At 39.3% G+C, this 26,545-nt stretch overlaps 1 protein-coding gene across 1 annotated transcript in view; it reads right to left on the bottom strand.

Annotated features, from left to right (window-relative positions):
* Positions 1 to 20,263: 20,263 nt before the first annotated feature.
* The window catches only part of LOC140197034 (opsin-3-like), a 67,403-nt gene continuing 61,121 nt past the window's right edge, over positions 20,264 to 26,545 (bottom strand). Inside the window, exon 4 of the mRNA XM_072256967.1 lies at positions 20,264 to 21,320. Within this exon, the coding sequence (XP_072113068.1) occupies positions 21,156 to 21,320 (165 nt within the window). The 3' untranslated portion in view covers positions 20,264 to 21,155. The remainder of the gene's footprint in view (positions 21,321 to 26,545) is intronic.

The following is a 26,545-nucleotide window of genomic DNA, read 5'->3' as shown; positions in this document are numbered from 1 at the left end:
AGTTCGGGAACAATGTACTCCTTAGCTGTGCTGGCCAGTTTTTCTTTCTGCTGTAATCTCACTTGCTGCACGCACTTTCTGTATTCATGCAGTCGTTTACTCAGTCGCGCACGGCAACCATGTACTCTCCATGTTTAGACACAGAACACTTAACACTGAGCAGTAAAACACTAGAACATTGTATTCGGAACACTCCAGCACGTGCGACCAGCTCACTAACATCACTTCCGGTCTGGGGTGAACCAGCTGCATTGCCTACTGGGAACTGAAGTTCTTTGTTATGCACACACATTAATAACACACATAACTTTTTCAATTCGGCTCTCTGCTTCACTTGATCAAACCTTAGGTCTTCCCTTGCTCTTGCACCCGGGCTCCACGCAGACTCTGACTTGCCTCAGTGCAGCTGCATCAAGTTGCCTCCAAGTCTGCCCCAATAACGTCCATACGTTATTGCCGCTCATTCGCTGCTCTCTGGCCAGGCATGCGCAAACGTCTTGCTCTTCTGAGACTTCAGTCTGCACTGCAAAAATATCAGGTCGTACGGGTGGTTCAAAAGTTCATCTCCAACCAGAAAGATGCGGAGTATTGTTTGCAGTGATCACTTACCGGAAAAAGTGTGATTAACAATGTGTTGAGTTGCTTTCTTTGTTTTATTGGCCACCAGCAAGTAGACGCTGAACTTCACCAGTGCAGTCTTCAACTAACAGCAGTAGCACAAATGCAAAGATGGGCTCTGTTTGTTGGTGAACACAATTACAACATCAAATTTAAGAGAACAACTAATTGTGGAAATGCTGATGACTGTCCCATTTACTCCTGGATAAGGAAATACCTGAAACATTTATAAAAGAAGACACTGCTCTCCAGGTACATATTCTCCCTCATGCAAATCAAAAGTTGATTCAAAGGGAAACCAGAAAAGACTCCACACTGTCTCAGGTCTCTGTGGCCACCCAAAAAGCTGGAATGTGTAGCAGAAACTCAAGTTCTGCCATTTTTACCAGTGCCGAGTTGAACTTGCCCTATATGTGCGGTGCCTTATGTGGGCATTGACAGTTGTATCATCCAAGCTGAGAGGTAAGCTGTCGGAGGAGCTACATGCTAGGCATCTAGGTATTATCAAAATGAAAATGTTGTCTCAAAGCTTTGTCCGGTGGCATAGATCAGCAAATCCAGCAGTTTACCATGTTAAGGAAGCCAACACATCCAGAAGATGTCAAGATCATCTCAGAGAAGAAAGAAGAAAGGTGCCCAGGACTGTCAGAATCAATCCCTGCAGACCCACAGTCACCTCCTACAACCACCACAGAGAAGACCCCAGAACCTGAGATTGTTTCACAGCCACAAATAACCATCTAACCATATAACAATTACAGCATGGAAACAGGCCATCTCGGCCCTTCTAGTCCATGCCGAACTCCTACTCTCACCTAGTCCCACCGACCTGTACTCAGCCCATCACCCTCCATTCCTTTCCTGTCCATATAGCTATCCAATTTTACTTTAAATGACAATATTGAACCTGCCTCTACCACTTCTGCTGGAAGCCCTTTCCACACAGCTACCACTCTCTGAGTAAAGAAGTTCCCCCTCATGTTACCCCTAAACTTTTGCCCTTTAACTCTCAACTCATGTCCTCTTGTTTGAATCTCCCCCATTCTGAATGGAAAAAGCCTATCCACGTCAACTCTATCAATCCCCCTCATAATTTTAAACACCTCTATCAAGTCCCCCCTCCAACCTCTATGCTCCAAAGAATAAAGACCTAACTTGTTCAACCTTTCTCTGTAACTTAGGAGATGAAACCCAGACGATATTTTAGTAAACCTCCTCTGTACTCTCTCAATTTTATTGACATCTTTCCTATAATTCGGTAACGAGAACTGTACACAATACTCCAAATTTGGCCTTACCAATGCCTTATACAATTTCAACATTACATCCCAACTCCTATACTCAATGCTCTGATTTATAAAGGCCAGCATACCAAAAGCTTTCTTCACCATCCTATCCACATGAGATTCCACCATCAGGGAACTATGCACCATTATTCCTAGATCCCTCTGTTCTACAGCATTCTTCAATGCCCTACCATTTACCATGTATGTCCTATTTTGAATAGTCCTACCAAAATGTAGCACCTCACATTTTTCAGCATTAAACTCCATCTGCCATCTTTCAGCCCACTCTTCTAACTGGCCTAAATCTCTCTGCAAGCTTTGAAAACCTACTTCATTAGTCATAATGCCACCTACCTTAGTATCATCTGCATACTTACTAATCCAATTTACCACCCCATCATCCACATCATTAATATACATGACAAACAACATTGGACCCAGTACAGATCCCTGAGGCACACCGCTACACACCGTTCTCCAATCTGACAAACAGTTATCCACCACTATTCTCTGGCGTCTCCCATCCAGCCACTGCTGAATCCATTTTATTATTTCGATATTAATGCCTAACGATTGAACCTTCCTAAGTAACCTTCCATGTGGAACCTTGTCAAAGGCCTTACTGAAGTCCATATAGACAACATCCACTGCTTTACCCTCGTCAACTTTCCTAGTAACCTCATCAAAAAATTCAACAAGATTTGTCAAACATGACCTTCCACGCACAAATCCATGTTGACCATTCCTAATCCGACCCTGTCTATCCAGATAATTATATATACCATCTCTAAGAATACTTTCCATCAATTTACCTACCACTGACGTCAAACTCACAGATAATTGCTAGGTTTACTCTTAGAACCCTTTTTAAACAATGGAACCACATGAGCAATACGCCAATCCTCCGGCACCATCCCCGTTTCTAATGACATTTGAAATATTTCTGTCAGAGCCCCTGCTATTTCCACACTAACTTCCCTCAATGTCCTAGGGAATATCTTGTCAAGACCCGGAGACTTATCCACTTTTATATTCTTTAAAAGTGCCAGTACTTCTTCTTCTTTAATTGTCATACTTTCCATAACTATCCTTCTTGTTTCCTTTACCTTTCACAATTCAATATCCTTCTCCTTAGTGAATACCGAAGAAAAGAAATTGTTCAAAATCTGCCCCATCTCTTTTGGCTCCACACATAGCCATCCACTCTGATTCTCTAAAGGACCAATTTTATCCCTCACTATCCTTTTGCTATTAATATAACTGTAGAAACCCTTTGGATTTATTTTCACCTTACTTGCCAAAGCAGCCTCGTATCTTCTTTTAGCTTTTCTAATTTCTTTCTTAAGATTCTTTTTACATTCTTTATATTCCTCGAGCACCTCATTAATTCCAAGCTGCCTATATTTATTGTAGATCCCTCTCTTTTTCTGAACCAAGTTTCCAATATCCCTTGAAAACCATGGTTTTCTCAAACTTTTAACCTTTCCTTTCAACCTAACGGGAACCTATACCCTCAAAATTTCACCTTTAAATGACCTCCATTTCTCTATTACATCCTTCCCATAAAAAAAAATTGTCCCAATCCGCTCCTTCCAAATCCTTTTGCATCTCCTCAAAGTTACCCTTTCTCTAATCAAAAATCTCAACCCTGGGTCCAGTCCTATCTTTCTCCATAATTATATTGAACCTAATGGTATTGTGATCACTGGACCCGAAGTGCTCCCCAACACATACCTCTGTCACCTGCCCTATCTCATTCCCTAACAGGAGATCCAACACTGCCCCTTCTCTAGCTGGTACATCTATGTATTGCTGCAAAAAACTATCTTGCACACATTTGACAAACTCCAAATCATCCAGCCCTTTTACACAATGGGCTTCCCAGTTTATGTGTGGAAAATTAAAATCTCCCACAATCACAACCTTGTGCTTATTACATATATCTGCTATCTCCTTACAAATTTGCTCCTCCAGTTCTCGGTCCCCATTAGGTGGTCTATAATACACCCCTATAAGCGTCACTACACCTTTCCTATTCCTCAATTCCACCCAAATAACCTCCCTAGACCAGTCCACTAATCTATCCTGCCAGAGCACCACTGTTATATTTTCTCTGACAAGCAATGCAACACCTCCCCCTCTTGCCCCTCCTATTCTATCACACCTGAATTAATGAAATCCTGGAATATTTAGTTGCCAATCACACCCCTCCTGCAACCATGTTTCACTAATAGCTACAACATCATACTTCCAGGTATCAATCCAGCCTCTAAGCTCATCCACCTTTCTTACAATGCGCCTAGCATTAAAATAGATGCATTTAAGAAACTCTCCACCTTTTACTCTCTGTTTATCCTTAATGGAGCAAACAACTTTGTTATCTTTTTTCTTCCTTGTCCCCTACATCTTTGGTCTGAGTGCTCCTGATCTCTGTCACCTGCCTATCCTCCCTCACACACTGTCTACTAGCTTTCTCTATTTGTGAACTAACCTCCTCTCTCCTAGTCTCTTTAATTTGATTCTCATCCCCCAACTATTCCAGCTTAAAGTCACCTCAGTAGCCCTCGCAAATCTCCCCGCCAGGATATTGGATCCCCTAGGATTCAAGTGTAACCTGTCCTTTTTGTACAGGTCACACCTGTGCCAAAAGAGGTCCCGATGATCCAAAAACTTGAATCCCTGCCCCCTGCTCCAATCCCTCAGCCACACATTTATCCTCCATCTCAATTCCCAGCTACCAAGCAGAATGACCCCTTGACAGGAAAGACATAGTCCCACAAGAGTAAGAAATCATCCTCAGCAATTAAATCTTTAGGTCTGAATGTAACAATTTAAAATTTACGATGTGGTTTATGTCTGTATAGTAGTTGTTATATAGTAACTGTGTATATAGTTGAGATACTGAGTTGGAGATTACAGTTAAGCAGGGAGGAATGTTGTGTATTTAATATTTGTGCTGTATTGTAGATATGCTGTACTGCTTTCTTAAGCATCCTTTGTTGTTTACATAATTTATTATGGGTTAAATGTGACTGGCATACATCATTACACTACCGCCTTGTATGAGCACACCTCACTAAAGTAAGAATGAAGTAAATGCATTATCCCCGGCTCCGTGTTTTTCTTTAGCTTAGTTTGTGGAGTTGCAAAATGTAAGAGATACCCTCTCAGCCAGCATCACCACCTTTTATATTATTCAGTTTCTCTTTCATCTTCTTCCCAACACAGCCATTCTCTTTATTGTCTCTATTTTTCACCCTCCCAGCAAGCTAGAATGTACTTGGCCATGTTAAGTAAGCATCCCTTGCCACACGTACGGTCTGACCTAACATGTATCTCCGGCGCTTTTTGATCATCATTATGTTGAGTGTACTGGAACACACAGTTATTTTGAAAGCCCATTTCTCATGGGGCTGATTTATATTATGCATTGAGGAGACTCATATCTTATACCAGTTAAATGCTATAAAAATAATACTGTTTATAAAGTCACAATATACGAGGGGTCATTGATAACTTTGTGGCCTAAGGTAGAAGGAGTCAATTTTAGAAAACCTAGCACATTTATTTTTCAATAGTCCCCTCCTACTTGTACACACTTAGTCCAATGGTCGTGGAGCATACAGATCCCTTCTTTGTAGAAGTGGTCCACAGCAGGGGTGATTGATAAGTTCATGGCCTAAAGTAGAAGGGGATGAGTTATTAACCTTAAACTTTCTGCATTATCACTCAAAGAGTTGAACTGCATGTGCATGTAGCGAGAGCATCTTGGACCTCCAGGTGGTCCACAGCAGGGGTGATTGATAAGTTCATGGCCTAAGTTAAAAGATGAGTTATACAGCTCTCGTTACATGCACGTGCAAGTCTGATAGCTTGGGGGAAGAAACTGTTACACAGTCTGGTCGTGAGAGCCAGAATGCTTCAGTACCTTTTGCCAGATGGCAGGAGGGAGAAGAGTTTGTATGAGGGGTGCGTGGGGTCCTTCATAATGCTGTTGGCTTTACGGATGCAGCGTGGAGTGTAAATGTCTGTAATGGTGCGAAGAGAGACCCCAATGATCTTCTCAGCTGACCTCACTATCCGCTGCAGGGTCTTGCCATCTGAGACAGTGCAATTCCCAAACCAGGCAGTGATGCAGCTGCTCAGGATGCTCTCAATACAACCTCCGTAGAATGTGGTGAGGATGGGAGTGGGAGATGGACTTTTCTCAGCCTTCGCAGAAAGTAGAGACACTGCTGGGCTTTCTCGGCTATGGAGCTGGTGTTGAGGGACCAGGTGAGATTCTCTGCCAGGTGAACACCAAGAAATAAGTGGTTGCTGGGCAGTGTGTCTTGTTGGGCTGGAAGGGTCTATTTTGCACTGTATCTCTAAATAAAGAATGAATAAATAAAAAGCATTCATTAACTTGTAGAGAAAGGGTTCAAGATAACGTAGATGTACATAGAGGTGAGGAGAATTTCACCTGGTGACAGTTGAGCGTGAAATTAAGCAATCAAACTTACTACTGTATAAATTTGAACCCCCATCAATTTGAGTTCTCCATTTGAGAAGAAGGTCACACTTATCACTTCTGTTACTTAGCTATCCGTTAAGTTTGCTGAAGGGTTCTCAGTCAACTATATTGTTTGATTGAAGGAATAGATAATCTCAGCTCCTTGCCTTTTGTAACATCACAAGTCATGTTGTGTTGTTGTTGTGGCACCATTCAACCAGATTTTCAATCTCCCTCCTGTATGCTGATTCATCACCACCTTTGATTTGGCCAATAACTGTAGCATCATCAGCAAACATAAATATGTTACTGGAATTGTACTTAGTCACTCACTCATAAGTTTGAAGTGTGTAGAACAGGGGGCTGATCACACGGCTCTCTAGTACACCTGTGCTGATGGTGAATGTGGGGAAGATGTTGTTGCCAACCTGTACTGACTAGGTCTGCCAGTGAGGAAATCAAAGATCCAGTTGCACAGGGAGGTACTGAGGCCCAGGTCTTGCAGCTTATTGATGAGCTGGGGGATGATAGTGTTGAATACTGAGCTGTAGACAATGAAGAGCATCCCGATGTATGGGAGATGTAATAGCTGGAGAAAGTGTTACTGTGGAGAGGGGCCCATATTCACACTATGACCATTCCCACTCCCTGCCTGTGATCTAACCCTGCATTTGGTTCTAACTTCCAAATGGCTGCGCACCCCTGCGGTATAGCCATAAGGCAGTGATAAAACCAAAGGCATCTACAGTGAAGAGTTTTGTAGGCAGACAGGTGAAAGAAAAAAAAACAATTAAGCAGAGATCAGCACAAATGGGCAGCCAAAATATTGAAGTCATACTGTGAGTTTTTAAGATACATGGTTAGCAATTTAGTGCAAGGTTTGTTACTTGTTTTTATGTGAATGACAAAGACAAATTGTAGGCTTCATCATGCATGTTGATGACACCATTGCATGCACGCATGCTCAGGAAGTGACAACTGCTCTAAGTGAATTGTGTCCAGAGCTTTCAGTATGTCGAATTACCGGGTGAGCAAATAGTCTTTGGGGTACTGCAAGTTTGTGGCTTTATTGAGGCTTTGCTGCATGCTTGAGTGCTCGATGGGTTGGATGCCAATGCCTTTTTGCTGGTGGGGGTGGGTCATTGCTCTTTTGCTGCTTATGCGTAGTGGTGGAAGTTGGGGGGTGCGTTGGGGTTCCAACATTTAACTGTCATTTATTCTTTGGGGCACTCCTCTGTTTTCATGGATGTTTGCAAAGAAAAAGAATTTTAGGATGTATATTGTATAAATTTCTCTGACATTAAATTTACCTATTAAATGTACTTATTGAAGCACATGCTCCAGTTTCATGGTGGGTGAACTTACACCAGAAATGGACATAAACTTTTTTAAAACTTGAGGAAAATTATTTATGTATTTCACACATAGGTGCAAATAGGCACAATTTTTTGACAATGATCTTTAAACTATGAAGTCATTTATTGTTACAAACAATGAACTTGTTTGAATTTTTAACTATTATTATTGCAATGTCACCCAGTTGGGGAATATTGGGGACCTTGAGAATAGTAATCTACCATTCAATAGGTGAAGTAGAGTCAGAATAACAAGATATTCAGCTCAACTGGTCCATGCAATATCAGCCTCTTCCTTGTGATACCAGTTGCATATATTCATTCCATAACCCTCCAAATACTCTACTCCATCTACTAATCTATATGCAACATTTGAGAGCCAACTATACCTGCCTTGACCACTTCCTCTGTTAGCTTCTTTCAGGTACTCACTAGCTTCTGAGTAATGAAGTTGCCTCTCAAGTCTCTTAAATAACTTCTATTTTGCCTTCTATTTGTTTCTGCCAGGAATGGACTCTTATTACAGGTGAAAAGATTATGACTATCCATCTTAAACATACTGTACCTTATGAACTTGACATCCTTCATTCTCCCATTCTCCAAGGAATAAAGATCCAGTGTGGACGAACTTTTGCTATAACACAGACTCTCTAGTCCAGGTAGCACCCTCAAAAAAGTTTTCTGCGCCTTCTCCTGCTTGGCAATGTCTTTCCGATTATAGGTTGACCAAAATTGTATACATTATTCCAAGACTGGCCTCACCAATTTATATAGCTGCAGAATATGACTGCCTGACTGATAAAGGCCAGCATGATAAATTCCTTCACCACCCTGTCTAGTTGCATGGCTACTTTCAATGATCTGTGCATTTGTTCTTCCAGGTCCTACTGTTCGATAACATGTCAATGCTCTGCCACTCACTGTACAAGTGTAACTCTGGCTTGAATATCCAAAATGCATCACTTCACAGTTATCCATGTTGAAATCCATTTGTCATTCCTCTGCCCATTTCTCTAACTGATCAAGATCTAATTGTAATCCATTGTGACCTAGTTCACCATTAAGACCCCCTAATTTAATATCACCAGCAAACTTGCTAACCATGCCACGTTCATTCCTGTCCAAATCATTTACATAATGAATGCATAACACAGGACCCAACACTGGCCCCACTCTTCACAGGCCTCCATGTTAGAGTATTACCATCACTCTCCGCTTCCTATCAAGCCAATTCTGAATCCAGCTCATGAGCTCCAAATCTCATGCAACTTAACCTTCCAGATCAGCTTGCCTTGCAGGACCTTAAAAATGTCCAGATAGACAATATCTACTGTCTTTCCTTCATCTATGCCCTTAGCTATCTCTTCTATAAACTCCAAAATATTCATCAGACATGACCTTCTGCTCAAAACCATGTTGATTGTTCCTGATCACCTCTTGATTATCCAAGTGATAGTAGCTCTTGTTCCTCAGCATTCTCTCCAGTGACATTCCTACAACTGAAGTGAAGCTCACCAGCCTATTCCCTGTGTTTTCCTTGCTATACTTCTTGAACAGTGGAAAAATAATAGCTACCCTCCAGTCTCCTGGAACTTCGCTAGTGGATAACAATGAAGCAAAAATTTTCAAGGGCCTCTGTAATTTTTTTCTTGGCCTCACATAATGTCCGGTGGTGCACTTGGTCAGACACTAGGTATTTCCCACCTTAATGCCCTACAAAGCTGTAAATACCAAGTAGAGACATTGCCTTGCTTTCTTCGTAATTGCACTTACATGCTCAGCCCGGGACAGGTCCTCCAAAATAATAACAGAAAGGAAAAAAGTTGCTGACCCTCTCCACCTCTGATCCTCTGATGAAGATTGGCTCATGGGCCTCTGGTTTCCTTCTCCTGAAGTCTATTATCAGTGGTTCAAGAGGGCAGCTTATCACCGCCTTCTCAAGGGCAGCAAGGGATGGGCCATGAATGCTGACTTAGCTGGCAATGCTCACATTCCGTAAATGAATGAAAAACAGCTCCTTGGTATCACTGACATTGGGTGAGAGGTTGTTGTTATGGCACCACTCAGCCAGATTTTCAGTCTCCCTCCCAGATGCTGATTCATCACCACCTTTGATTGGGCCTTTTATAGTGGTGTTGTCAGAAAATTTACAATTAACTGACAACAACATGTAATTCTTCACCTATCTGCTCCTCAGTTCTTACTGACTATCGGAGGGGGGAGAGGGGACCTGAGGGGAGTCTATGGTACAGCCCTATCAAGGTGAAAATCCCTTTCTTATTTCTAAGTTCTACCTAAATGACTTAATTAGGTGATCCCTCTAGAATATCCTCTAAGCACTGTGTGATGTTGTTGTTTATCAAAAAGGCAACAACCCTTTCCACTTTTACCTGTTCCTGTGTCACGCCTGAAGCATTGGTATTCCAGAACATTGAGCTGCCAGTCCTGCCCTTCTCTCAATTATATTTCTGTTCTGGCCACAATATCCCAGGCCCTAGAGGCAATCCACAACCCCCTCCCCAGTTCATCTGCTTTTCTTGTTAAACTATGTGCATTGGACAGATGTAAATTAAACCTGTGGTCCTATCCACCCTTTTACACTCATTAGTTGTTGCATGTATCCTTGTCTTCTCACTGACTTTGTCCTTAGTCTGAACCCCACTTCTCTCCTGTTAATCAGTTAAACCTTCATCTGACCTATCTTCCTCTTCCAGGACTTGCTAGCATGTGGCAGCAGGAGAAATCCTGAGATCACTACCCTTAAGGGCCTGCATTTTAATTTCTTACCTAGTTCCCTATACTCATTTTGCAGGTCCTCATCACTTGTTCTGCTTTTGTCATTTGTACCAAGTGTACAACAACTTCTGGCTGTTCACCCTCCCCCACCCAAGAATTTTCAGCAGCTGCTCAGATGCATCCTAGAGCCTGGCAGCTGGGGTGGAAACACACCATCCTAACACTTCTTCTGCAGCCACAGAATCTCTTGTTTCCCCCTCACACTATTGAGTCTCCAGCCATTCTCACATGTCTGACTCTTCCTTTTCCCTGAGGCGCAGGGTAACGGTGCTAGAGACCTGATTTTTGCCATCAGCCCCTGATAAAAACATGCTCCTGAACAATGCCCAAAGAGGTATACCTGTTTGTGAGGGGAATAGCCATAGGGGAACACTGCACTAACTGCCTACTTTCCTTATTTCTGGTGGTCACTCACCTGTTTGTAGGCAATACCTTAGGTGCAACCACCTCACTAAAACACTTGTCAATGAAGCCTTCTGCCTTTCAGGTGCTCCTGAGAACATCTAGCTGCAGCTCCAGTTTCTTGACTTGGTCTGTCAGTAGCTGCAGCTCGGTGCGCTACCCCTAGATATAGTCATCAGGAAGACAATGAGGTGACAATGAAGAAGACAATGACTTCCCACATCTTGCAGGAAGAGCATTCCACTACACGAACTACCATTTCTGTCTGCACTGAATCAAGGTCTAAGGATCAACAACAAAATAAAAGCTTACCTGTTTATACCTGTGCCTTCTCTCTCAAGGGCTGCCCTCACTGCCAATTCCTGCGGCATTTACTACACCCTTGCAGTCTAAAGCCTCATCTTTCCACTCTTACATTGGCCCACTCTAACAATGAGCACTCAGCTTCTTCTTGCAGACCAACATAAGGTGCATTACCACCACCTACTAAGTTGGAATGTGAAGTAAAGATACAGGGTGTATATCCCCTAAATTCCCACCCCCCAAAAAAAACTCCTCAAATAATATCGAAAAGCCAAATATGCATTTATATATATTACATTGTCAGTGGTATCCTAACAAATGTTACATGTGAAACTTTATCATCAACTCTTGTTGAAGAGATTTACCATATAACTTGAGATCAATGGTGGGTGTAATGTTCCTTTTAGAAAAACAAATAACTTGAATCTTTGCAACAGAAAAGTTAATTGATGTCCCCATCGCTCTATTTCATTAATAGCTGCCTGCATTTTCCTAACTATGTAATTTATATTCCTGCCTCTCTTTAACACTGCACCATCATCAGCATATAACAATCTGGAAATGTTAAAGCAACATATATGAAAATATCATTAATCATAATATTAAAAAGGAGTGGGCTACGCGCACACTCTCCTGTGGAGTCCCATTCCCTATGTATCTCATACTTCTTAGAGAACATTGTTCCCACACTTGAGATCAATTGTGGGTGTAATGTTCCTTTTAGAAAAACAAATAACTTGAATCTTTGTAACAGAAAACTTAAATGATGTCCCCATTGCTCTATTTCATTAATAGCTGCCTGCATTTTCCTAACTATGTAATTTATATTCCTGCCTCTCTTCAACAGTGCACCATCATCAGCATATAACAATTTGGAAATGTCAAAGCAACATTTACGAAAATATCATTAATCATAGTATTAAAAAGGAGTGGGCTACACACACACTCTCCTGTGGAGTCCCATTCTCTACGTATCTCATACTGATTAGAAAACATTGTTCCCACACTAACTTGTATCTTTCTATCACATAAAAAATCTTGAATCAAATTGAACATTCTACCACCTATTCCCATCTTTTCCAGTTTAAGCAGCAATTCTTGTGTCCATAACACATCATAAGCTTTCTCTACATCAAAGATAACTGCTACCACTGATTATTAACATGGGTCTTACGAATATCAAATTCCGAACTTAACATGAATACATGGTCATTCTCTCTTAATGAAATCCAGATTGGTGAACAGCTAATTCTCCACTACTTTCCACAAAATACGAAAGCCTTGCTGTAACCATTCATTCCATTATCTTACGTACATGTAAAGTTAGCAAAGTAGTTCTATGACCGAAAGAATCTGATTGATCCTTACTAGGTTTCAATATAGGGATAACAACTGCTAATTCCAGGAAGGAGGAAGTCTCCCTTCAACACATATTTTATTAAAGAATCTCAAAACCAATATAAGTTTTCAATCCGATAACCATTTTAACATATTATAACAAATATCATCTTTCCCAGGTGATATCTGACCAACACCATTAATAGTCCTGACGAAGGGTCTCAGCCTGAAACGTCGACTGTACCTCTTCCTAGAGATGCTGCCTGGCCTGCTGTGTTCACCAGCAACTTTTATGTGTGTGCTTGAATTTCCAGCATCTGCAGAATTCCTGTTGTTTGTTACCATTAATAGCCCTTTTATTTCCAACAATGTAAACTCAACGTCCAAGCAGGAACTGGAATATTGTTTTTGCTCGATGATCTGAGGATTACTTGCCCAAACTACTTCTCTAAAGGACCTCTCTTCTTTACTCAAAATGGTCAAACTTCGAACACCGGCATATGTTTTTGCTAGTAATTCTGTTTTTTCAGAGTCAGTAGCTGCAGCACTGCCTAGCTTTCCAAAAGCTTTATTTCCCTCCTTCACAGCTCCTTTACATTCATCAGTCCACCAGGGAACAGCAGTCCTTTAATTATCTCCCAAAATTCTGGGAATTGATTCCTTACCTATTGAGCTGAGTACAGAGCACCAGGATTATGACTCAACTCAATACCATCCAAGACCAAATAAGCAGGAAATCTACTTTCACATAAATCATCAAATACATCCCAATTTGCCTTTTAAAATCTCATCTGGGGATATGAAAACCTTTCTTCTGATACATTGTACAGATAATGGGGAAATTATCACTCTCCACCGTTGTATCATTTTCCAGTTACTCACCCTTGATAAATCCTCAAACCTATAGCAGAAACAGTGTTATTAAATAGATTTATCCTTGTACATTTACCATCATCCAAGCACACAAACACTTTTCTTCAGATAGCCTTCCACCATTGTCCCATTCACATTTGTGTCACTACAAACCAACATTGTACAATGAGCATTAAAATCCGCACACCATTTAACCTTCCCATTTCCACACACACTTTCCGATATATCATGCATTAAACTTCTACAAAGGGTATAAAATTTGTTATCTATACCCAAGTTTCAACCACAATTGACTCATTAACAACCAGAAGCTTCAAAATTCTACGTGCTGTCTCACTTTTGACAAATGTAATCAGTCCTCCTCCATTATCCATTTTCCGATCGTGTCTTATATCAACATAACCTTGTATCTTAAAACTTCAAGAAATTTCAAACAGGTTTCCAGTACACATATAACATCACATTTATTTTTCAATAAATTTCTTGAACTATTGACCATTGGCTAGAAATCATTCCATTGTAAGATTAGAAAAAAAGCATTAACAAACCTCCTTTGAAGTCGAAACATTATTTACTCCTCTAAAGTTAAGTATTTAATCTATAGATGTTTTCTATATGAGGGCAGATTTCAGCAGTAAGCTACAGTTCTCCTCGGAAATTACCACCACAATCTCTGCCCAGACATGGTACTGTGATCCATGGCCACCAAGAAAGTCCTCCTCATTGAGTTAACCATCCCATGGGAGGATGGTTAACTCAAGGCTGCCCATGAGCAGAAGAGGTTGAAGTTGACTGGATGACCATCATCTGTCCTGTGGAGGTAGGATGCCAGGGCTTCATCAGCACATCACCAACAAGGTTACTCCATGATTTGGCGGTGACTGGAGCACCAGCCAGGAGGGCCCCCAGAGAGTTGGCTGAAGAGGCAGAAAAGGGCAGCTTTTGGCTGTGGCTGAGAAGGAATGACAGAAATTGGGGGACTGACTAACCCCATTGGAAGCTCCGGGGGTGACAGGGAGATGTCCCTACCATTGATCCGCCACCAGGAGATGTACCAGGGTGAAGGGAGCAAAACCTCAATGAGCGGTTCTCCCTGGCTGATGACCATGCACCTGACCTAAGAGTGCTGTTCAAGGTGGGGCAGGCAGCAATGGCAAGCAGGAAACAGCTTCCTGTAAATTTCATTAATTTTGTTTCTTCTCTGTCCTACCTTTAGTTTCTGCTGTACAATTTACCACATCTGCCATGAAAGTGACAAACTTTAGCTTATCAACAGCAAGCCTTCTATTATACAATTAAGCACTTTATACACTGTCTTTATACTAACTGCATTCTGAATATTAATAGATTGCATTGACACTGTATTGTGTAGAGCCTCTGCATTTGATATACCGATTTCCTCCCGAACACGTTCCACTTTCATGGCTGTCCTATAAGCAAGACATATTACATAAGTAGAGCTATGTTCCCCTGCTTTCCTTCATAGTTGCTACAAGTTATCCTAACGCCTGTTCCCCACCACATCTTTCACACCTCTTTTTATCGTTACACACACATGACCAAACTTGTGGAATTGAAAATATCTTAGAGGGGTGATACATAGATTTGAACCATATAACTCATACTGTATAACTTAAATTAATACTACCTGGCAAATTTCTCCATCAAATTTAATCAACGTTTTATAAGCTATCTGTTCTAAATCCACAATGAAACTCTTTCAAATTTTTAACATCCACAACTTTTCCCCTGACTAAATTATTTATAACTCGGTCCATGGATACATTTAGAGGTACTCCAGAGATTACTCACCAAAGCCACAGTTGTTCAATATAATTTCTTGGTGTAACTTTCCTTCTTCCCACAGCTTTTAACTCCAAATCTTTCTCACATTACTAACTATTTTTGCAAAGTACTAAGACTGCCCCATCTATTAAGATCTTGCACCCACAATATCACCTAATGCTTTTTTAAAATCCTTAGTTAATCTAATTGGATTGATATCAGAAGCAGGTACTCATTCAAAACTCAACAAATCCTTACCCTCTTCCTTCCTTCTTATATTTAAGTCCTGTCTACTGCCTTCGTCACTGAACAATAATCCACTACAATCCTCAATTGGTTGCTTATTTTTCCATTTCCCAGAGTTTGTCTTCCTCCATGCAACTCATTTCACTCAATACCAGCTCCCATTCGCTACTTCTGCCTTCCCTGTCACTTCCTATCATCTGTACACCCTCCCTTCCTGAGGGAGAACTCCCAACAGCTGGCTCAGTCCTTTTCTCCAACTCTAATCAATAGCCCCTTCAGCACCTTGCCACCAGCAACACCTGTCCACTCACAAGGGCGAGCTTGCAAGGCGGACAGTCAGATATGTGACATGCAGCTGATGAATCACTGATGTCACAAAGGGCCACTCACCAGAAAGTCCCGAGAAATACTTCTTTTAAACTTTTGCAACTCTCTCTTCAAGTCCCGGATCCTTTTAAAGGAAACTCGCCAACGAGCAGAGGACAGTTAAATATTAACAATGCATGTCTATTCACAGGTCACAGTCACAGGTCACTGATAGAGTTATCCAGTAAGCAAATTTGCTTTTTTTGTTCTGGATTCTTGCATCAGTAGCTTCTTGTGTCAACAAATTTAATTAACAAGGGAATTACTCAATAACCCCCATTCTATCTGGATATATAGGCCAATTCTTTGGGTATATTTCAGGCAGAGGTTTATAGATTCTTGGTTAGTCAGGGCATGAAGGGATACAGGGAGAAAGCAGGAGCTAGGGGCTACGGGGGGGAAAAGGATCAGCCGTGAATAAATGGTGGAGTAGACGCTGGGCCAAATGGCCTATTTCTGATCCTATATCTTAAGGTCTTATGATAAGGACCATTTTATTTCCACACTGATCTAAATTACGATGGCAAATTATCCAAAATGGAAGTTCGAAAAGCTAATAATTTTGACAAGTGGCTACAAAGAACTAATGCTAAACTCTGAAAAAAAATGAGAGATTTTGCTGGTTGTAACTTCTGACCATCTCCATACGTTAAAGCACAACAACTTATTTTCAGTGAGTGGGAGAGTGCATCTACTCACCATCAACAAACAGGATGGTACTTAATTCTGTGTTGTAGATGCTGCTCTGAATGATTTGATATACTGTATTTTAGTGAGGTGCTTCTTTAGGTGATTTAATGAACACTACAATGCAACTGTACTTACCAGTTGTCACACACAGTGCAGTATTTAAAAGAAAGGAATTGCTTCGGCCACTGATGTACAGTTTTGTATAAAATACTGATAACGTGGGCCAGCATTGATACCTACTTGAAGAATGGTACTTAGAGTGACCTTGGTAAAACAAGAAGCAACAACTAATTATTATGCAGTATCCTGTTACACTAAAGCATACACTTTGTTAACATTGTTTGTATCTACATGAGGATTGCTTACAAGCCCTTCATCTATTACCTAACTTGAATTGAGAAGGCGATGGTGGGTGACCTTCTTGGACAACTACTGTGTGTTTGGTAAAGCTATTTCTATGCTGCTGTTACATAGGGAATTCCAGTAATTGGACTCAAAATATTAAAATAATGACATTATATTTCTAACATGATGTTTAGATTGGTAGAGAAATTAGAAATGTTCTTATTTCCATGTGCACAGTGCCATTGATCTTCAAAATGGTAAAAGATGAGATTGGGCAAATGCTGTCAATCCTTGGTGAGTTACTGTCATTGTTGAAGGCACACCACCCAAGATCTATTTTCACAGGCAAGGGATGGCATCTGAATTCTTTTTATTATGAAGGAATATAGAAACAAGGGTTTGGCATCTTAGGAATTTATTAGGAGATTGGTGATGAAAGAATAAAAAATGATAATTGAAAATAGCTAACAAATATAAAAATGACACCCTTAGATTTTAAGGTAAACATACCTTTAATATGACTTTTTTGTTTATGTTCTTCAAATGCATTGAATTACTGTGCAACATTTTGTTATCATAATGAATTTTGGCATTGGTAGGAATCAGAATCAGAATCAGAATTGGACATATTATCACTGACTTATACTGTATAATGTGGAATTTGTTGTTTTGTGGCAGCAGTATAGTGCAAAGACATCAAATTATTATAGATAAATATAGTGCAGAAAAAAAGGAAGATGCAAACATCAGGATGCTCTTTATTGACTACAGCTCAGCATTCAACACAATCATCCCCTGGAAACTCAAAACTCCAAGACCTGGGTCTTGATACCTCCCTGTACAACTGATGCTTGATTTCTTCACATGCAGACTGTGCTTCTTCCTATAGATGCTGCCTGGCCTGCTGCATCCCACCAGCATTTTGTGTGTGTTCATGATGCACAGGCTGCTGTGCTCTTTCATGAGGATAGACTCTAACCTCCCAAATTTACAACTACAGTAGTGAAATTGCCTGTTCATTTTGTTCTCTTGTCAATCAGCATAGGCTGCTGGTCCCTTCTGGTGTGTAACTGGCAACAAGCAGGGGTTAAATTAATGTCCAGGCAGGGATAGTTTACAGACAGTGTGCAGTTAACTAAGGTAAGAGAAGCCTTTGAAGAGCATAGCTTCCCTTGCACAGCAGGGAGCCATTTGGCAGACTAAGGCACGATAAGTTTGTAAATAAGGGATGCAAGTCACATACCAACTAAGGGAAATTAGTAATGTCAAAGTGGTCAGTTGTTCACTTGTAGTTTATATTGACTATTGACTCCTGTATTGTTGCAGTATGAATTGTGATTGATTGTACAAATAAGAGATTTGAACAAACACAAGGTTACTCATTGGTCAATAACTGTACACAACGCGTCAATTTCTGTACAAAAACGCAATTTCTTTGTACAAACTATGGAACAGTGTGGTGGCTGGGGCTATGCTGTTCTCCTTGTGCACAAGTAAATAAAGTGTGATTGTGGAATGAATGTGAGTTTCCAAGAGTCCAATTAGTTGGTGACAGCCAGCACTTCTGGGTCTCAGGATAGTTGAGATCATCCTCTAAGGCCTTTTCAGCTCCCTCTCTGAAATTCATCAGACTTCCACCAAACACATGGCACATAGGGTCAGGCAAAGTCACACTGCAGAGAAGAAATCTGAGAACATATAGGGTGAAAAGATTTTTTTTTAGTGACTAAATACAGCTGCCATAGCAGACAGCTATAGATTGAAGGCATGCTGATTGTGTCGTGTTATTGGGTTTACTCTCCCAGTTATGTTGTATTCCAAAGGGAATGCTAATAACATACTCAGTTTATGGGACAATTTGTCTGTCCTGAAGGCTTTGTGTCTATTCGTTCACCACTTTCCTCACTGCATCTTATGGATTCCTGTAATTTAATATATTTTACAAAACATTAAACACTTGAAACATTTGAATAACACCTGAATAAGCTCACAAGGTACTAAAGAGTGGATGATCGTCTTAAAAGCACTAATGGAAGAAGAGGAGTGAATTGGAGGATGAAGGGAGGGTAGGGGTCTTTTTTATCTTGAATGTCTGTTCAGGAGGTTAAGAGGCAGCTTTGGCTAGATCACTGGTCCAAATCAGTGTTATACAATGATAGCAGAATCTGCCTGCTTCATATACATCTGGTGAAATTTCTTTACGGATCCAAATATCATGAATATGATATCTTTTTTGTTGGGGAGGCCAGAAATTTATAGTCCATCCCAAAATGCCCTGGAAAAGGTAGCGGTAGACAATCTTTTAACTATTAGAGTCATTTTGGTGAAGGTACATGAAGCTTTTGGGTAAGAAATTCCAAGATTTACATCCAGTGATGATAGAGAATGACAATCTATCATGAAGTCCAGTGTGATTCATCCTATGATTGTGGATGCACAGGTCAGGTGTCATATTAGACCTCCAAAGACAGTTTCGGAGGCCAGTCTATAGATTATAATATGTTGCATTTCTACAGAATAAGGTGCCACATTTTATGCATGTCATGCTTATGTCAAAATTCCATTCAACAACTTGATCATGAAATGTTATTCTTCAGAAAAACAAACTCTAGATTACAGAGCCAACATTTTTTTCACTGCATTTGAAAATGGGGAAAAGTTTGTGGAACAAAATTATTGCTTGTTTTTGCTGATTTGATTTATAATTCAACAACAACAGGCTTTGAGTTCAGTGAAATTTGTTAATAGTGGGTCCCATTGGAGTAATGTAAGAGGCAAATACACCTAACTAGGTTCTAGTTCAGTTTTCAAAATCCATCTTGACAATTTATACTAAACTGAAAAGATCGTATTTAGCTTGATTATATGTTATAGCTGAAGATCAAACAAGCCATGGAGAGCGGATTTTCCCTGAATACCAACTATGCTTTGCTGAATTAATATCTTTAAATCTGCCACAAGTAATTACTTGAATTTATTTGCAATGAAAATTTGCTTTAATATTTGCATCAGTTGATCACCTGTAATATCCTGGAGTTTTTTTTAAGGTAACAGTTGTATTCAAGAAATGTTGTTGCTGAAGTTTACTTCAGTAGCAACTCTACAGATTTAATTAAATGGATGAAATGGAATATTACTCTATTCTAATATTGTAGTTATGTGACTGTAACCCCAGCATTGTTCACTTTCTCTCATTCAGAATGTGAATTAGAGTTTTTGTTTTCAATACATTTAATTGAGTTGCCCAATTGCATGCATTAGCAGAATCAAGGAATCTGACATTGAGCCAAATGTATGCATCAAATTATATTTTAATACAATGTATTTAACATAGCTTTAGTTTAATTGACAAGGCAAAATATCCCATTACATATTAAAATACTGCAGTAAGTGAACAACTACTATATTAAACAAAATTCACACTGAAATAAATTACAATGTGCTCTGAATTTCAATGCATTTCTATGGAGTCTGCTGAAAATGAATCCATTCTCTACACATCAGCTTGAAATGCCAAGTATTCCAGCTACAAGTGCTAAAGCCAAATGAAAATCATTGCTTTACACTCTATCAAATTTGTTTGTTGGCTTCTTTCACTGGTTGTAATTGAGCCTTTGATTCAAGGATAATTGTTCCAAGATTAGCTCTTTTGATGGTAACACTAATAAAAGATCACACGTAACATTTAGCAAGCTTTTGGAAAACAAAATACGTTCAATGGTTTTCATTATACAACAAAAGTACTCTCAGCATTATCATTCAGAAACACCTGCAAAAAGCCAACAAACCAGCCTTAAGAATGAAATATAATGATTTTTTTTGATGATAGGTTTTTATCATATATATATATTCTAACAACATAATAAATCCATTTGTTTACTTTTCTTTCACTATAAGCCATTTAGTTTACAGAATGTTAATACTTCTTTTACAATTTATGGTCAACCTGAAAGATTAACTTTTTTTTCCCCATCCATAGACGCTACTTGACTGGCTGAGTGTTTCCAGCAATCTTTTTCATTTTAATTGCTGATACAAATTAATTGCTGACTAATTGCTGATTCTTAAGCTAACACATTTTGCAGTTTCCACGAGAACTTGAGAAGTTCCTTACAAAGTAGTGATGAAGTGCTTTGGACTTTCCAGCAGAAATAACTATATGCTGTCGTGTGGTATTCACTACAGCACATAGCTGAAGGTGTGAAACTTCACTGGGTAGGTTATTTACTTGTACTGTTTTAATTGCTGTCACAGTGATCTTCATTTGCAGTTGTTCGTAGAATTCTGGAGGTCTTTATGAAGCTTGTATTGTTGTAGTTCTTTCGATTGGTGCGGTGATTTTTTTATAGTCTTAGAGAGACTTTTGGAGTTTAAATCAAGAGGCAAATTCTGGCAGGTCAGAAGTGATTTAAAGCATTTGTAGAACTGGATTGGTTGAAATAAATGAGCAGAAAATCAAAGTAAACATTCAGAAATTTGATTATTGACAGAAACTACAGAATAATCAATTATACTTGTGAAGCCAGCTAGATTTATAATGAGCACATAATTCAATCCTTTAATTCTCGTAAGTACACATTTTACATTCACAAGAATGATTCTAGCGTTATCTTGATTTATCACTTTTTTTAGTCTTTATTTTATTCCCAATTGAAATCAGCCCAATACTGAAAGTCATCTCTTCTTCAAGCCTACGTAATCCAACTTTTGTGCCTGTAGCCAGGTCTATTCAAGGGTTGAATTTGCTGATCTTGCTTACTTCTCATAATGCAACTATTTGGATCCTTCTTACCACCATTAGGTATTGAGTTACTCCTTCTACGCTTTTCTCAACTTCTTCCATGCTAATCAGTCTCTACTTGGAAACTGAGTTTTGTTACATTGAAAGTGAATCTGCTACGTTTTCCATAAACACAAATACTGTACTGATATTTATATGATTATACTTAATTCAATGAAATTAAGTATTTGAAATTAAAGATACCTATTGACCCCAAGCTTCAAGCCCCCACTGGAGATAAGGTAAACCTAAGCAAAGAAAAATCAAATTCACTCCCCTCAAATGGAAGAACGATATCATATAAACTTTACTTTCATATTCAATTAGAAACTGAACCAAATATCAAAGAAAGTTTTCAAATAGTACAGTAATCACCTAAATATACTACTGTTAGACTGATCCTGTAAAGAATATTTTTGAACTGGAATAGGTACCCCAAAGTTGATATAATGAGTAAATAACTTAAAACATTAAAATGTTCAGCAAATAGATAACATTCCTCTTTTAATAGTAGTTCGCTATTCTCTTATCATCCCAGGAAAGCAGATAAAAATAGTTTTGTTAACAATGACTGAAATTTAAATATTGTGTTTAATCATAATATAAAGGAAAATAATTATTTTATTTGAATATCATAAATAGTGGAAAAAGAACTACAATATAACACAACATGGAAAAAGCCTTTAGTTTCATTAACTTTCTGGTTACTTTATGAAGAGTAATTCAGTTAATTTTGTTGTAGGTTTTGATTTATGTACCCCCCTCCACTCATGTTAAATTAACTGACCTGTAGTAACCACATATGACCTTCTCTGCTGCATTTTTCTGAACAATGGTGTAATACCTACAATTCTTTAGTTCTCTGTTTTCATCTCTGCAGTGAAGGACCAGAGGAGAGTAATCAGCACACCTGCCATTTTTGCCCTTATTTTCTTCAGCAATCCATCCTGTTTTTAAACTGCCCGATTTCTAGTGCCTTATGTTTATCTATTTTATCTCATGTTAGTATTCCAGTAACCTCATATCAATGGCAAACCCCTCTTCCTGGGTATAGAGCAAAATGTTAATTTAGGGCCTCAGCGATGTTGAAATCTCCTTCCACCAATTGATTCCTACATTAATTTGCCATGTTACTCCTTTGGCAACCCTAATATTTCCCTGGAATTGTCCATATATTGTTGTCAATCTAATCTCATACTGCTTGTTTGTTGCTAATATATATATATATATATATATGTACTTCTACCCTCCTAGGTCTCACAAAGCTGTTTTTCATAAGTAAGAACGATCACTCCAGCAAGCTTGTTCAGCTTTTTATAAGAACAATGCATTTTGTTTCATATCCCTACAATTTTCCTTCAAGAATTTAATTTTTGAACTTAATTTTTGGAAATCAGTGAGACACTCAAGTCATAATTATTCTTTGCATGTAAAAATTTTTCCTCATGCCACCTTTGGTATTCAATTGGTTTAGACCCTTCTTTATTTGGAACATTTCTCTTGAATCACCTCTCAATCTTCACAGTTCAGAGGATAACAGTCCTAGTTTTTATAATCTGTACTTCTAAGTGCAAAATTGACTTGTTGTCTGTTTCATTATATTCCAATGTCTTTGGCTGGGATATTCGGTTTTGATTGCTGTCCCCTGGTAACAATAAACCTGGACTTTATTGATCCTTAAGGACTATATATTGACCTACCATGTGTTTTCTTGGCAGTTATTTGACTACAGTTTTCTGTGGCTCAGAACCCTCCTCATTTTGTTTACTGAGGCTCAGAACCCTCCTCATTTTGTTGCAATGTGCCCTCTACCCCCTCCCCTTTTTTCTTTTCTTAGTCAATTATTCATAATTGAGGATGAGTGATTCTACTGCAGTCAACACCCTGTGAGTAATTTCTTTAAATGTGAGGTAGGGTACTTCATAAGATATGTAGGAGCAAAATTAGGCCATTTGGCCCATTGATTCTGTTCTGCTTCTTTTGAACCCTCTCCAGTCTCAGCACATCCTTCGCTAGATAAGGAACCTGAAACTGCTCACAATATTCTAAGTGAAGCCTCATCAGTGCCTTATAAAGCCCCAACATTACATTCTTGCTTTTATGTGCTAATCTGCTTGAAATTAATTTGCCTTCCTCACCAACTCAACCTGCAAATTAACCTTTATGGAATCCGGCATAAGGACTCCCAAGTTACTTCACACCTCAGATCTTCTGAATTTTCTCTCCATTTAGAAACTAGTCTATGCTTCTATTTCTTCTACCAAAGTGCATGGCCATACACTTCCTGACACTATATTCCACCTGCCGCTTCTTTGCCCATTCTCCCAATCTGTCTAAATCCTTCTGTAGTAATATTCCTCAACACTACCTGCCCTTCCACCTATCTTTGTATCGTCTGCAAATTCAGCCACAAAGCCATCCAAATCATCGATATATAAAGTAAAAAGATCCCTGTGGAACATCACTAGACACCAGTAGCCGACCAGAAGAAGCTCCCTTTATTGCCATTCTACCTCCTGCCAATTAGGCAGTGCTCTATCCATGCTAGTATCTTTCCTGTAATACCATAAACTCTTAACTTGTTAAGCAGGCTCATGTGTGGCACCTTGTCAAAGGCCTTCTGAAAATCTAAGTATTTAACATCCACCAGTTCTACTCTGTTTATGTTGCTTGTTATTTCTTCAAAGAATTCCAACAAAGTATTTTCCCATAAAGAACCATGCTGACTATGGCCTATTTATCATGTGCCTCCAAGTACCTCGAAACTGCATCCTTAATATTCGACTCCAACATCTACCCAACCACTGAGGTCTGACTAACTGGTCTATAATTTCCTTTCTTATGCCTCTCTCCCTTCTGTGGAGTGAATTGAACTGAATTGAAATTACTTCTATTAACTACATTCTTCATATACATGAGGAGTTAAAATCTTTAGGTTATGTCTCTGTCTAAATATGCAATGTGCAATTTATAGTAATTTGTAATAAATAGTATGTACAACAGGATAGTCAGTATAACATACAAATCCAATTGAATCAGCATGAATTAATCAGTCTGATGGTCTGGTGGAAAAAGCTGTCCTGGAGCCTGTTGTACCTGGCTTTCATGTTGCGGTACCATTTCCCAGATGGCAGCAGCTGGAACAGTTTATGGTTGGGGTGACTTGGGTCCCCAGTGATCCTTTGGGCCCTTTTTACACACCTGTCTTTGTAAATGTCTTGAATAGTGGGAAGTTCACATCTACAGATGCACTTGGCTGTCCGTACCACTCTCTGCAGAGTCCTGCGATTGAGGGAAGTACAGTTCCCATACCAGGCAGTGATGCAGCCAGTCAGGATGCTCTCAATTGTACCCCAGTAGAAAATTCTTAGGATTTGGTGGCCCGTACCAAACTTCTTCAACTGTCTGACGTGAAAGAGGCGCTTTTGTACCTTTTTCACCACACAACCGGTATGTACAGACCACATGAGATCCTCAGTGATGTTTATGCAGAGGAACTTAAAGTTGTTCACCCTGTCAATCCCAGATCCATTGATGCCTATAGAGCTAGCCTGTCTCAGTTCCTCTTGTAGTCCACAATCAGCTCCTTTGTTTTTGCGACATTGAGGGAGAGGTTGTTTTCTTGACACCACTGTGTCAGAGTGATGACTTATTTTCGGTAGGCTGCCTCATTATTATTTGAGATTAGACTAATCGATGTAGTGTTGTCAGCAAATTTAATTAGCAGATTGGAGCTGTGGGTGATGACACAATCAGGGTTATACAGGGAGTAAGTGGAATGACATTTATAATTTTCTAGTCCTCCAGAACCATGCCAGAATCCACTCACTGCAGGCATCTAGAAATTCTATTCCATTGAGTCACTTCTCAGCTTAATTGGCTATATGTCATTTTTCATAATTAATTTTAAATATGACGCTATATCTGTAATGGAACTGAAGCATATGATCCCCCAGTTCTATTTTAAGTTCACAAGGCCACTTAACCACTCCTCACATTAAAGACACCCTCCAAAGAAAATGGCTCTTCCACATGAGAGTTAATGCTTGACAGCTGAATCTACCTGAATTTATTATTAAGGAATATCAATTCCCTTATAACTCATTAATTCGCCTTGAAATCCCACCGACAGATAACAGAGAGCAGCAGTGAGAACAAGTGGGTGATTTTTAGGGTATTTTGAAGATCTGAATCCAACTTGATTCCTGTTCTACATTAAATGTACATTTATTTCTGTTCTACATTTATATTACGTATATTCTAACTAAAAATATATTCTCAGATTTAAAATTCTAATAAAAAGTAATTAGTTGATTGTTGAAAATGGTCCCAACGGCAGTTAAACATCAAACAATGCATTATTTTCCCTGAATCATTGACAATTTTCTGTTTCTTGAAAACCTGAAGAAAAAACTGAAAGCAGACGTTTTGTTCTATATCATGCTATCTGCCAGACGTACAAAAACCTTTATACCTCTAGTTGAATCTGTTCAATGTTACTCTTGTGATAACATAGAGCGGTGGATGTAGTATATATGGATATTAGTAAGGTATTTGTCAAGGTTCCCCATGATAGGCTCATTCAGAAAGTCAGGAGGCATTGGATCCAGGGAAACTTGGCTGTGTGGGTTCGGAATTGACTTGATCTTAGAAGACAGAGGGTTGTAGTAGATGGAGCATATTCTGCCTGGAGATTGGTGACCAGTGATCTGTTTCACAAAGATCTGTTCTGGGACCTTTCTTTCTTTGTGATTTTTATTAATGAAATGTATAAAGGAGTGGAAGGGTGGGTTAGTAAATTTCAGATGATACGAAGGTTTTGTGGTATCATAAGTAGTGTAGAGATTTGTCGTAGGTTAAAATGGAACAT

Source organism: Mobula birostris, chromosome 4, assembly GCF_030028105.1.
Source record: "Mobula birostris isolate sMobBir1 chromosome 4, sMobBir1.hap1, whole genome shotgun sequence".
Taxonomy (NCBI): Eukaryota; Metazoa; Chordata; class Chondrichthyes; order Myliobatiformes; family Myliobatidae; genus Mobula; species Mobula birostris.
Note: the sequence above shows the minus strand (reverse complement) of the source record. Positions and strands in the feature narration are given on the sequence as shown.